Source organism: Lepidochelys kempii, chromosome 4 (genome assembly GCF_965140285.1).
Source record: "Lepidochelys kempii isolate rLepKem1 chromosome 4, rLepKem1.hap1, whole genome shotgun sequence".
Lineage (NCBI taxonomy): Eukaryota > Metazoa > Chordata > Testudines > Cheloniidae > Lepidochelys > Lepidochelys kempii.
In genome coordinates, this window is record NC_136383.1 from 26808410 (window position 1) to 26823369 (window position 14960).

General features: G+C 37.3%; 1 protein-coding gene across 3 annotated transcripts in view; it reads right to left on the bottom strand.

Annotated features, from left to right (window-relative positions):
• Positions 1–293: 293 nt before the first annotated feature.
• The window catches only part of DNAJB14 (DnaJ heat shock protein family (Hsp40) member B14), a 37669-nt gene continuing 23002 nt past the window's right edge, over positions 294–14960 (bottom strand). For all 3 annotated transcript variants that reach the window (XM_073340781.2, XM_073340779.2, XM_073340780.2), the window contains 3 exons: positions 14164–14273; positions 13045–13217; positions 294–8459 (listed from right to left, as the gene is read on the bottom strand). In XM_073340781.2, the coding sequence (XP_073196882.1) occupies positions 8335–8459; positions 13045–13217; positions 14164–14273 (408 nt within the window). In that variant the 3' untranslated portion in view covers positions 294–8334. The remainder of the gene's footprint in view (positions 8460–13044; positions 13218–14163; positions 14274–14960) is intronic.

Sequence of the window (14960 nt, forward strand, 5' to 3'; positions counted from 1 at the left end):
ACACACACCCCTACACTCCAACGCCCTACCCCAGCCCGGAGCCCAATCCCACACCCTGAACTCCTCATTTCTGGCCTGCATCCCCAGCCGGAGCCCTCACCCCCTCCTGCACTCCACCCCCAATTTCATGAGCATTCATGGTCTGCCATACAATTTCCATACCCAGATGTGGTCCTTGGGCCAAAAAGTTTGCCCACCCTTGCTGTAATGGGAATTCTTACCCACATACTGAGGGGGTGGAGGTGGCAGGGAAAAAAAGCATTTAAAGATCAGTGACACCAGAACTCTCAAAATTGGATGGATAATTTTAATTCCTAATGGAAGCTCTGCTCTGTGCAAACTTACAGTGGCACAATATTAAACTATCACAAGTTTGAGGTATTAGCTGGAAAAGAAATATATACACCTCTAAACACATGCACACACAAGATTCACAAGTCTAGTGGTCCCAAGACCAGCAAACCTTGGTACTGAGTGAAAAGGAATCATGTACTTGTCAGGGAAATTATACATGCAAAGAAGCTTTAAAAACTACATTTCACATAACCCTTAATATAAGGAATATTTATGTTTCTGTTCAACATGCTTAAAAAGGAAATTATTTAAACATATTGGAAAAAATTCGTATCTTTAATAGTGAGTAACCAAACTGAAAAAGGAGCTTGAAACCTGAAGCTTTCCTTCAAGATTACAAAGTCATCTAAAAGATTATACCAAGAGGCCTCATTCTACCTATTTCCCCTAAAACACAGACTAGATCTGCATGAAAGTTAAAAGGATGGGTTTCTTTTTCCTTTTCCAAGTTTCTCCTATCAGTTCGCACCCCCTCCCTACCCCTTTCTTCAGCTAAACTGATGGGATTAGAAATATAGAGGCAGCCATCTATTCTGTTAAGTGCCCAAAACTGGACAGTCTGATCACTGTGTTCATTCATTCCTCTATCCCACTATGTGGAGGAAAAAAACGCATCTCCATGCAGATTTAATGGACGAAAGGGAATCTTGTGTTGGTTCATGATGACGAACCTAAACTTACTACGTGGTTAGTCAGTGGATTACAATCCACACAGTTCAAGTGGTAGGCTGACTCAGTTAGGGAAAAGGTGAAGATTCCGAAAGATCAAAATTGAAAATTTGTCAATTAACAATAATCAAGCATTGTGGGAAGTTTATCCATTTTCATAAGATTATAAATGTTTCTGCTATGATGGTTAATACCCAAAAAGCAAATGGTTTCAAAAAAAATTTTTTTTAACAATGCCAACAACGTTACTCTCAAAGTTAACAGCAGAAGGTGAAAGACTGAAATGCTCAGAGACCTTATCAAGATAGTTCATGACTTACTTGCCCCTCCCCATTGAGGCCCATTTCCAGTAAATGCAGTTTTATAGATATATAGGTGTATGCATATATTAGTATTTGCATGTGCATGCATCATATGACTATGGATCTGCATGATACTATATAAGTATTACATACCATATTCAAAAAGGGAAATGAAGTTGTCACATAATGCAAGTTTGCCTGTATTTTTATAAGTACAAATAGCGGTTGTGAATATTCAGTATTTCGCTTGTTCAGATGGTTGTAAAGAAGAACAATCTCAACCCTCTCCCCCAAGACCATAGGAGCAGATTTTCAAAGGCGCTCAGCATCCAACAGCTGTTATTGTACTAAACAGGAACTGCTGGGTGTTGGGAACTTTTGAAAATCTGACTGCTTTAAGTGCCTAAATAGAAGCTAAGCTCTTTCGAAAAATCCAGCTCCACAACAAATTCGGAGTACTTTTGAATATTTGGCCTTGTGTTAAAAACAAACAAACCACCAGTTCAGGCATAAAGACATACAAATCATTCTTGCAGAATATGAAAAAGGCAATTCATTTTAATGAAAGTTGAGGGCCCACCATCTCCTACCAAAAATAATCATAGGAACATAGGATAAAATAATGGATTTGGTGGACTAAGGTAACTTCTAAAGAGATTCCCAGTGAAATAAGATCCCTGTAAAATCTTCAGCTGCCTCATTAACAGATCATGGGAGCTTCTGGTATAATTAAAATGGCTACATGGGGGAAAACCGTGAACAGAGGTTTAAGATTAAACTGTTCCTTACTGTACACCAAGAATGATTTAAAGTAAAATGAATGGCTTTGTTAAGGTGTATGGGTCTGATACTGCAAATGGCTAATTCCACTTTTGGTCCCCCCCACAATGAGCCCCACTGAAGTCCCCAAAGAGCAACTGAGTCACTGTCACCCACTAACTCAAACACTCTCTCACTCTTTCTACAGGCATCATGTACCCTGTATCCCACAGCTTCAGGAAGTCCCGTAATTGGTCAGCATGTGTTGATAGATGGAACATACATACTCCGTCCATGGAATTAAATTATACTGTATTGTATTTAATAAATGACGTTTGCCATTGAGTTCAATGAAATGGAATTTTGCCACGGATTTCAAAGAAAGCAGCTTCACCAAGAGGGGGAAAAGTATTTGGCTATGTACAATTGTTATTAAGCACTACATCTTCAGCAAAATTTCTTCCAAGGTCCTGAGAAATCTGAGCTCCACATTTTCTGGTTTCTGCTAGAGTGACACCACAAGTACTACAAAGGACAGGAAAACAGGAGGTTTAAATAATGAAAGATTTTGATCACACCTACAATATATCTATGGAATGTGATGTTTGTTCCCTTTGGAAAAGAAACTGAGAAGGTTGCAATGCAGGCTCTTAAGCAATGTAAACTGTCATGGGATAAGAGGGAAGGTCCTCTCATGGATTGGTAACTGGTTAAAAGAAAGAAAACAAAGGGTAGGAATACATGGTCAGTTTCCAGAATGGAGAGAGGTAAATAGTGGTGTCCCCCAGGGGTCTGTACTGGGATCAGTCCTATTCAACATGTTAATAAATGATCCGGAAAAAGGGGTAAACAGTGAGGTGGCAAAATTTGCAGATGATACAAAACTACTCAAGATGGTTAATTCCAAAGAGTTACAAGTGTTACAAAGGCATCTCACAAAACTGGGTGATTGGGCAACAACATGGCAGATGAAATTCAATGTTGATAAATGCAAAGCAATGCACATTAGAAAATGTAATCCCAACATATAAAATGATGGGGGTCTAAGTTAGCTGTTACCACTCAAAAAAGAGATCTTTGAGTCATTGTGGATAGCTCTCTGAAAACATCCCCTCAATGTGCAGCGGCAGTCAAAAAAGTGAACAGAATGTTGGGCATCATTAGGAAAGGCACAGAAAAGAAGACAAAGTATCATGTTGCCTCTATATAAATCCCTGTTATGCCCACATCTTGATTACTGTATGCAGATCTGATCGCCCCATCTCAAGAAAGATATATTCGAATTAGAAAAGGTACATAAAAGGGCAACAAAAATGATTAGGGGTGTGGAATAGCTTCCATAAGAGGAAAGATTAATAAGACTGGGACTTTTCAGCTTGGAAAAGAGATGACTAATTGGATATGATAGAGCTCTATAAAATCAGGACAGGTGTGGAGAAAGTAAATAAGGAAGTGTTATTTACTTCTCCTCATTACACAAGAACTAAAGGTCACCCAATGAAATTAAATAGGCAGCAGATTTAAAACAAACAAAGGGACGTATTTCTTCACACAACGTACTCAACCTGTGGAACTCCTTGCCAGAGGATGGTGTGAAGGCCAAGACTACAACAGGGTTCAAAAAAGAACTAGATAAGTTCATGGAAGATAGGTCCATCAATGGCCATTAGCCAGGAGGGCAGGGATTGTGTCCCTAGCCTTTGTTTGCATAAGCTAGGAATGGGCGATGGGATGGATCACTTGATGGATTACCTGTTCTGTTCATTCTCTCTGGGGTACCTGGCATTGGCCACTGTTGGAAGACAGGATATTGGGCTAGATGGGCCTTTGGTCTGATCCAGTATGACCATTCATATGATCACTTTGGTGAATTAAATAAAAAGAGTGAAAGTTTCAGGTAATGACGCCTACCTTTGAGTTCCCGTCAGTTTTTTGTTTTACTATTGCATTTTCCTGTGTATTCCTCTACTTGTTCCTATGTGAAAGACCCACACAGAGGACACTGATTCCCCTGTAATAGTGAGTCAGTCAGTGAAACTACTACAAAATAAACAAACTTGAAAAATAGATATTGTTTTGCCCCTTCATCATAATAGCACTCTTACTTGTTACTTGTAACAATAGGTCAAAGATTTCCAGAGGGAAGTTTTTAAATTGACTCTGATCCTTTAAAACAGGGGTCTCAAACACAGAGCCAGTGGAATTATTTCCTGCAGCCCATCATAGGCGCCAACTCCACTGGCAGCCAAACTCCCAGGATCCCCTCCTCCCTGCTCCTCCGCCTACTTCACAGCACTTCCCGCTGCCAAACAGCTGTTTGGCAGCACTTAGGACTTTCCAAGAGGGACGGGGGAAGAGCAGGGATATGGCACGCTCAGGGGAGGAGGTGGAGAAGAGGCAGGACTGGGGCAGGGATTTGGGGAAGGGGTTGGAATAGGGGCAGAGAGGAGGCGGAGTTGGGGCGGGGACTTTGAGGAAGGTGTTGGAATGGGGTCAGTGAAGGGGTGGGAAGAGGCAGGGCAGGGGCAGGGCCTCATGGACTAAATGAGGAGTCTGAGGTATGAAGTTCAGCATGTGAGATTCTTTGCTGTAAGTAGTTGGGAAGAATGTTTGTTAAAAGTGGCAACATATTACGTATGTATAGTTACTTTAAAAAGTTCCTGCAATTACAGCTGTGTTGATAGACTGTTAGTGTAGATCATCCTCAGCGTTACTGACCACATAAGGAATAGTTACAGGTGTTTATATTTTATTAAAACCCCTCTTCACATTACAGTTTTTAAAAAGTTACTACATTGACTTTTAATAGCATACTGTATTACTCTTCATTTTTTTCATTTTTGACTATACTTTTGTATCATTGTATGAAAAGATTTCAGTGATGCAGCCCTCGGGCCAACGTACTAGTCCTCATGTGGCCCTCGTGGTGATCCGAGTTTGAGATCCTTGCTTTAAAATAAAGTGCTAACTATATTTTAATGGCTATAAACTTTGTCTTTTGTAATCTTACAAATAAGTCTTTTTTTTTTTAAGTCCTAAATTCACTTTTAAGTTTGTTTTTAGGTAAACAAACAGAACTTCTACTGAAATGTTTACCAAATGTGCAAAATATATATTACTGTAAACTGGTAACAAATCAGGGTTCTCCACTGACTAAAACATAGATGTTATGTTGTGGGGATTTTTTTTAAAGGTCACCTTTGCAAAGGAAATAAATGGGCTTGTTTTTGCTTCTTTATTATATATCAAGTTAGCCTACAAGGATCTGTTTTGTTAAATGATTTTTCTCAGCTGGTTTTTCAGTTGAGAAATTCAGGTTCTGTGCAAGCTGGAAATCTCTATGGTGACTGGAGGACTAGTGAAGTGACTGACTCACAAGAGTCCAGAGTAAAATCCGAGCAGCTAAAAAGTACAGGGATTTTTAAGTCAGGCTGCTTAAAACTCTGTTTTTTTTTTTTTTTGATAATATTTAACTTAAGACTAATTAACATTTTTGAGAAAGGATATTTATCCCTTCAGTTAACATCTTGCTCACAAGAAACATACTTTGAGCTACCCAGAAGATCCTTCAGCAAAACCAAGGAAAAGGAGACTTGATATTCCTGATATTAAGTTTTTTTTAAAAAAAGTAAAAAACCCCAGACTTTTATTTTTAAAATACATTACAAAGAAGCAAAACAGGACATATGGCCAACTTTAAAAGAATCCTTGCAGATCACCTTTAAGGTAGGCAGGAATAGGAAGTAATACCCATGCTTCCCCAGTTCCCATACCCTGGTCTCAGTAAGAGAGACTGCAAATACTTAATCTATCAAGTGTTAAGCAGCATTTTTTCAACCAATCAAAACATGTTTTTTAAATGGAATATGCTTAGAAAGGTAATTATTTTTCTAATAATTTATAATTCAATGGAATGTAGCAGCCTAGTTCTAACTGTGCAGTAACTACAGGTTTATTGTAAGCAGCTTTATTAAAAATATTTCTTAACTGTGATTTCACAGCCCCCATATTTTATAAACACACTGTGAAATCATTTCCCTTTGTGTTCACTGAAAAAATGGCACCCACAAGCATACAGGCATATCTATGAAGCAGGAGGCCAGTGCATTTGCTCAAGACCATTGAAAAAATTCTTCTATTACGACTATCTAGAGAATTTGACAAGGTCTTTGATGTTATGTCCTCCAAATTAGCATATTTATGATGCTTTCGGGATACTTTTAGAATTTAGGTAATCCACATTTGCTCGCTTTCTTTACTTCTAAGGCAAACTGCAAACATTTGGATGATTTCTACAATAAATAGATGAATGTGATACATCATTCGTCTCTCCTTGCCCCAAAACCTGATTCGTGGGGACATTCAGCACAGAAACCCTGCTTCGTTTCAGTTTTCAGCTCTTCGCTTTGAAGTTCACCTTTGATTTCCACTATGAACATTACCTCTTCCAAAAGAGGAAGAATGTTTTGGTTTGGCTATTAGCTTTGTACGTCACCAGCCAGCCTGTTCCATGTTACACCACCATATACAATACTGGGCACTTCCAGTGAGACACTTTAGAAAAGGTAAACACAAAAGGCTTAAGGTCCACTCAAATTAGCAGCATTTAATGTGGCTCTAAGGACTAATTATGCTCACAAAGTACACCAGTGTAAATCCAAAGTAAGCCCAATGAAGTTGAATAGGGCACTGACTTCAGTTAAGTAGCTACACTGTTATAACCAGAGAGCAGAATTTGCCTCCCCGCAATTTGATAAATTTAGAGAGAGAAATTCTCTAAAACAATGGACTGCCCTTATTACCAAATAGCCAGCATTCACAAATGAAAGACAAAATATTTTGCTATGTTGCACTGACAAACAGTACAATGATGTAGAAATTTCACCTACTACACTCAAAGCACCTACTCATTTCTTTCTATCGGCATCACACACCCTGTATCCAGCTTTTTCAGAATGCCCCTTAATTTGTGACAGCATGTGTGGATACATATAATTTACATGTTCAGTCCATGGAATTAAATGATACTTTATTGTATTTAATAGTTAAATGGTATGTTTTCTCACCTACAGGAAGTCCATCCAGCAAGATTCTGGACTGAAACAACTTTATATCTTGTGACTTCCTCTTGTTCCTGTACTTGATCAAATTTGTGGGGCTCTGATCACAGCAGAATGTTACAAGGCAGCTAAGCATTTAATAGTTAATTGTCAGAAGTGTTAAAAGGCACAACGCTTGACTTGAGCAGTGATTTTCCTATTCCACTTGTGTTGAGTGAATAGGAATCAGTTTGAAGATACTAGCTTGAAATGAGAAACTGCGAATCTCCCCAGAGGAAACATCGTTTTGTTTTTTTTTAAAACTAATTACTATTGCAGATTTTCCCTCTACCTTTTCAGTGAAAAATAAGGAACCTGGGAATGCATGTTCAACATGCTTATGGACTTATATACAACTGAAATGCCAAAGGGCAGAGTTGCTGTAAAGTACTCCAAGTACTAAAAGCAATGTTCATAACTTCTGCATAGCACTTTACAAATATTTACTTTTAAAAGAGATTAGTGAAGCTCTTGGTTTTCTTAGTATTGGTCAGAAATTCTTAAAAACAACAACAGCTAATTGCTACTCTACACCAAATTAAATTTATCCCAACATATATTTCGGAATATACACTACTATATTTTAAAAATATCAAGTTCCTCTAAGCTGGTAAAGCCTGAAGATTTTACATAAAGTTAGAGATAAAGTGTTTAATATTTTTTTTTTAAACTACACACACTTGACATCTGAATAAGGAGTGATGTAGTCATACTATTTATTTCATCAGTGAAACAAAATGTTTTATGGAGCTAAATTTCTGATATTTTAAATAGAAAGTCATTTAACTTGTATATACACAAAGTGTTCTTTCCATAGATATTTACATGACAAATATGTTAGAGGAGAACCACTATGACTAAGTCTCTACAAGCGTGGCATCCTTTCTGAGCTACTCTCTCTGCTGAAAGAATTCATGGAAACCTTTGAAGTAAAATCTAAACAATTAAAATAATGTAAACTGACTTTGTTCTATATTTCATAGTAGGTAAAGAAGCCATTAAATGAAATTTCATCATAAGGATTCTGGAAACAGCTACACAGTAGAGTTTTACATCCACCCTCTTTTCAACTTCCAGGATGAAACTAAATCTCTTCTCACTTGACAAGAGATATAATAGCGTACTTAAGGTTGCACGGGTAAAATTCTAGTTCATCCTCCTCGATAGATACTGGTGAGCCTTTCTAGTTCTTTGCAGTTGTCCATGGGCAAGGAGTCTGCTTTCTTTCGGAGGCGATCATCTCGGTACACTTTTGCTGCGTACAGCAAGTCTGTTTCTTAAAAAAGAAAGATTTTTAGGGTTAAAGTAGTAATTTCATGTGTATGCAAGACTCTCTCTCACTCAGACCTACCCCAAACATCTAAATCCTCCTCACACCTTGCATCACTCTGTTTGCTGCTCCCAATTGATAATCATAGTGACATCAATGTGTCATTTTATTGCAGGCTTCCCTCTGCTGGATTTCCGTCAGCATTGCTTGCAAGTTTGAAGGCCAATGCCGGTAACAGACTTTCAGTGTTCTTATATTTCAATCCGTACTTTCTGATTTCAGAGAGATTCCCTATCCCCCATTACTTGCTTACTTACTGTACACCAATAAAGATATTGATCACTTCACCCCTGTGGTCAATGATCTTCTGTGTGATCTTAATGGTACACCTCTAGTTACCCTGGCAGTGTTCAAAATCCATTCTGAGAGAGGCCTTTGAGACCTAGTTGTCCAGCACACTAAATATGCCAGTTTCTCAGGCATAAAATAATCCCTGTGTTCTGTTTTACAGGAGTTCCTACATTGTGGAGTATCTGAATTGCATAACATCTCTTTTTCAGTCTCAGGTTAAAATTCTAACGAATAAGTCATTAATTAAAGACAAACAGCTTTGGAAAGAAGTTTTTAAATAGCAAAGAATGACATCTAAAAAACCCACCATTGAACACGGAGCAGATATTTTCATAAATAAAATACAAAGCAGGAATACCTTATTACACATATAGAAACTCTAATTTTTAGGATTTGCTATTTCTTTGGTTTTTAAAAGCTATTTAGGGAGTTTTATTAGGTTTACAAAATCAATGCCATGTAAACATCACAAACAAAATTATCATATTACTGCATAATGAGAAATTATCATCAAATCCCTCCAATTTAACAGGGCATTACCATATTACAGAGTGAGCCTCTTTACACCATCTAGGACATATTGTTTCCAAAGTCTTTATGAAATTGAGTGAAACTTCTGACTCTTCTCTTGTTCAGCTTCACTTCTGCCATTGCCAGTATGTACTCTAGAGTATTTTATCTTATCCTACCCTCCTTTCCCTGGGCTTCAGAATCTGCCAAAGTTTTTTAATCAGCTCATTATTATTTTCTACCTCTGGTGTATACTCTCGTATGTCTGAAATGTGGATTTCTATCCAAAGAAACTGGACTGTATTTTCCCTCGTTTAAGGTCTCTAACTATACAATACTGATTTTGGAAGCTGAATGAGAATTTAAACAGGAATCCCCATCTTTAGCAAATCTTTGCCATCCTGACAGCCAATATAATCTCCCCTAGCTCTCTCCTCTTCTTTTAAAGCTTGGGCTAGAGCTGGTTGGAGAATTTTGATGGAACCATATGCTACTGCATTCTACTGTCTAAAGTGAAACACTTTGAAAAAATAAGTTCATTTCACTTTTATTTCAGAAGAAACCCCTGAAAAAAGTTCTAATGTTGAAACATCACATTTCAACTTTTTGGAATGAAACATTTAGATTTTTCATTTTGAAATGACTATTTTGATTTTTTTAAAAATTTTGTATTATATACTGTACAAAACATTTAGATGGTCATAAAAAAAACATTTCAATCAACCTGCAATGATTTTCTTCAGGAATTTTCCTTCACAGATCATTGTAAAGTTTTAGGCTTCCATTCTGATTCAGAATGAAGTCAAATTCCAAAACCTTGGAAGTGTTTGCAAAATGCAACTTCTGCACACAGCTCTAGTTAGGACAGAAAGGTTTTGGAAAAATTGCAGCTTACCCCATTTGAGTACAAGTTGCAGATGCCCTCTGGCTTTTTTCATAATTAAATCTTTCTGCTGATAGTAATGAAATGGCACAATGAGGACTGGTAAGAGGTCCAGGTGGAGAGAGCTGCACCTTATGTGCTCTCTGACCCCCCACAGCTTTGACTGATCAACTCTGTAACTGAAGTTCTTACAAACCAAATTGGATTTCCTGCTTTGGAGTTTTTAGGCAATCCTTTAAGTCCAATGTTGTTTCTCCTTGATCTATTTTCCATATCGTCCAATTTATGCTACATCTCTCTCTCTCTCGTTTGTCCTAGGCCAGACATTTCTAGCACAATGACTCAATATTCCACATCAGTAACTTCCTTCTTTACTGCTTGAATCTTGGATGTCTTACATCTTGTAGTCAGACTCAAAGATCTACTCCCTAACGTTCGCCCTGGTTGGTGGTTGATTTTCTTTGGCCCGCTCATTCCTCCTTGTTTTGGGTGCTTTGTCTTCAAATTGAAGTCAGAGAGGCCTCCCCCATATTGCGAGCCTGAAGGACTTCTTAGTGAGGGTGTTTATTTTTTTTTAAAATTTGGGGATGTTTTTGAATGGTCCTTCCTCTGCAATCTCATGCTCTGCTTTCGGGGGGGGGGGCGCGGGGGAAGAGGGATTAGCAGATATGGGGGATGAGGGGGTCAATAAAGGCAGATTACTGTGCTGTCCCCTCAGAACTCAGACACACAGCAGCCATTTAGTTCAGCCACCTGGTGATCCCCTACCTGGATTTGCTATTTTAACCACATTATAGTTTGTGAGACTTCCATTAAATATTCAAATTGACATGTTTAAGCCTTGAAGAAAATAACCCGCCCAAAACCCATCCCCAACCCTGCTTTGATAGGATATTTTTTAAATCAATTTTTGATGTAGAGAACTTCTACAGAATTCCTACCCTCCACATCTCTCCCCACCTTTTTTTTTTTTTTTTTTTTGCAGCATCTTGCATTATGCAAAAACCTGCTGTAAAACAGAAACAAAGGGACTAAACAATAATAACGTATTACTTCTCAAAAAGATTATGTTGCATCTATTATGAGATGGTACCTATGTACCCTTGCATGTCTCATTTTTTTAGCAATTATTTTAAGGAGAAGTCACATCAACATTTAAGCTCAAATCTACAAATACATTTGTACGTTTCCTACTCTAAATAGCAAATGTATCCTGTAGAAAAATAGGATTTAGTTGAAAACCATTTTTTTAAGCAGGAAAATGTTATTTGACCACATTTTATGACAGCAAATTTCAAAATGAAAGTTTTCATTCCTAATTGTTTCTCCTTTCAGTTTAGATTTCAAAACAACTATTTTGCTTTTTACTTTTGGAATCTTCACCCACTCCCTCTCACTCTTATTTACTCCCCTCATCTTTTACTACTGGAAAAAAGCAAGCATAAGGGACAGTAGAGATTAACAAACCTCAGAAAGTGGGAAAAACTATTTTTCTCTCTGTCTCTTTTGTACTTTTCCCCTCAGGATGATGTTGGCTAGAAGTGTGGGTTTTTTTAGTGTGAGAAGGTGGAGAATATACTCTTAAAAAAATTGAAAGTGAAAAAAGTAAAAACAAATTAGAGAAAGTACTATTTGTGTTTACTTTCCATTTTTCCATGTTTAAACAAGTGCAGAAGTGCACCCCCTCCTACTTTCACACACTTAAAAAAAATCTCTATCGCATCAGTGTTTCCAATGGGGGAAAAGCGGGGAATGTGAAGAGGGAGAGAGAGGAAAAAAAAATCAGAATTCAAAACTCAAAATTTTAAATTTCATTTCAAAATTTCTCAAAAACCGTGAATGAAAAATGTTTGTTCAAAATCTTTCATGGGAAAAAATTATTTCGTCCAACTCTAGTATTAATTATTCTAAATTAATTAATTCTAAGCTTTACCTAAAGGATGTTAATTTATTTTGGAGGGACAAAAAATAGGGATCTAACTTTTATTTATGTCTGTTGATTGATCCATGACCAATGAGTGGAAGACTTCATGATCTTGTAAACATTTGTACTGGTCCAAAGAATATCTAGTCCCTGTAGATTGTGAGATATTGGATGTTAAAAAACATGTCATTTTTCTTTCTCACTTCAGTTTTGATGTGATTTTTTGCAGCCCTACCTTCACAGTCTGACAACATTTTACGTCGCTCACAGGTATTAAAGGATTGGATTTGCGCTCTATCCCTTCTAAAAAGTAGCTGGCTAAATTATATTTGAATTAATGTGGGTAAGAAAAAAGTTAGTAGCCTAAACAACCTGTTTTTTAATATCTGATATTGCACAAGTTGCTAGTTGTTGGGAAGGGAGATAAAATGACAGAAAGTGAAACATTTATTTTGGGCCCCAAAGATGTACATGATATTGAATTTCAGTGTGTCATTTTTAGCGTTGTCCAGAACTAAATACAGGAAGTTCAAGACCTCAGGTCAAAGTAAGTTTTCCTTCTTTCCCATTATTAATGTAGTCAAATTAATAAGTGTGTCATTCAATGCCAAAAATTTACAACAATTCACTTTCTAAGAAATGGTCACAGTTAACAGAACAAGGAATCTATCATTTTGTAGGTGGCAGTTGTTTCCTTCAGTCGTCAAGTAAAAACCTTGGGAATTAACACAGACTACTTGGTGTATTTTTAAAATGCAACAAATGTGAAAGACTGGCCTTTGTATTGGTTCTTTCATGCAAATCACATGTAAACACCTTTTAGTAAAAATAGTCACTTCATTCTATTCTAACACAGAAATAAGCTTTTCATGGTAACACGTGTTTTTGAGACGTGCCAAACATTACTCATTGGGTAAACTTACTTTGCTGCCTCTCCTTCCAACAGTTATTTCGAATGTTGGACACATAGTCCTCTTCCACACTCTTTTCCACCTTCTGTAATGACACTCCTTTGTATTCATTTCTGAAGTCCTTGCTGACATAATAAATGACACCCAGGTTTTCTGTCTTCATTTTGATGGTCTGCCCTGTACCTCTGTGAGAGACATGTTTGTTATTCTTTTTATATACACAATATGTATGTTTCAAATGTTGCCATTGGTGAGCAGCAATAAGGTTTCACTGAGTACACTATTTCAAAGTACAGAAAAGTCAGAGTTGTAATGAAAAGCAGTGGGAGTGTCATGTTTAACAGAAGAAAATGTTTACATTCATATGAATATAGAACTTCTGCCTTTTACCTCTCTCCATCTTCAAAAGTAATTTTAGTAAGCCATCTTTGTTTTAAAACATTATAAATAAATAAGTATAAAACAACCAACCAACACTGGAACCTGGCAAAACAAAAAACGAGGTCCCCAGCCTGCAACATTTCACTCTAAAATGTTTTACTGCAGCCCTTGAGAAATCCACCTGCATGCTGGCATATTGTGGATTAAAAACTCATGGTTTGTGCGTGCTCTGGAGGAGTGGTGCTTGTATCACAGGAGCTTAGCCTCAAAAGGGAAGAACATCTCTCTCCTGTGGAGCTCAAACGCTGCAGGAGAAGGAGCCTTCCTTCTATGAAGTCCAGCAGTTCTGCAAGAGAGTGAGAACCCTACAAGCAGTGATAGCAATTTACCTCCTGCATGATTTGTCAAAGGAGTTATTTCTTTCAAGAAAAAATATGGAGTTTTAGATACCCTTCCGTCTGAAATAGATATGAGTTTCAACACCTGTATTCCCTTCCAGACAGGCAGGGATAAAATATTGTAACAAAGTCTACTCTGGGGGAAAAGGGGGAATAGAGAATTTCTCCAGCTTTCATTATAATTCAGACCTTAACAACACAGGTCAGGAGGTTGTTTTTGTCAACTGCCTGACTTGATACAAGTAGAAGATGACTCTGCAAAGCAGATGTTAAAAAGCCATGCAAAGAAATAAAAAGGGCATTTTAAAAATGGAGAAGTATTTTTTTAACAAATTTAATCAGCATTACTTACGATCTTGGGTACAAGGCATAAGGAGGATTGGAAACCATCAACTGGCTCAACAAAGAGACGAGGATCAATACAATAATAGGCATCAGCTGGATGAACATAGAAAAGCCTCCCTACGGAACAGAACAAATAAGATTTGGGCATTTCATAAAATCGGGATCAAGATAGTATGCAAATTTGGCAGGGTTTAATCTGGGATTTGCTTTTTAAGATTGAACACTATACCAATAACCTAAAAATCCAAAAGACCAACTGCTTTGTAGAACAACTACAAATTTTAGGTACTCTCAGATATCCCTATCCCAAAATCACTCATAATTATTATTTGTACTGTAATAGTGCCCAGAGACTCCAACAAAAATTAGAACCCCATTGTGCTGACACTGCACACACACAAGAGAAAGGCTTTCCCTATCCCAACAGTTTACAACCCAAGTATAAATGGCATTAGTTAGTTAACAGGAATCCAATACATACTGCATCATACAACACTGAAGAGATGCATTTAAAACTCCAGAGTTGTAATTCAACGCCCACTGAAGTCAATGAGTCTTTTCACTGATTTAATGAACTGGACCAGGTTTATATAGATGTCAAATAAGTAGCTAAATGCAGGTACACGGCACGCCACACTTAGGGCTATTCTGAAATTCTGAAACAGCTATTCTTAAGTAACTGCATGTGTGAATGCTCTTAACTTAATCCACTTTTAAAGTAGATTAGGATAAATGTGAATAAGGTGCTCTTATTCCAGAACAAGAGCGTTCACATATGAAGTTATTCTCAGGAGTAGCTATTGT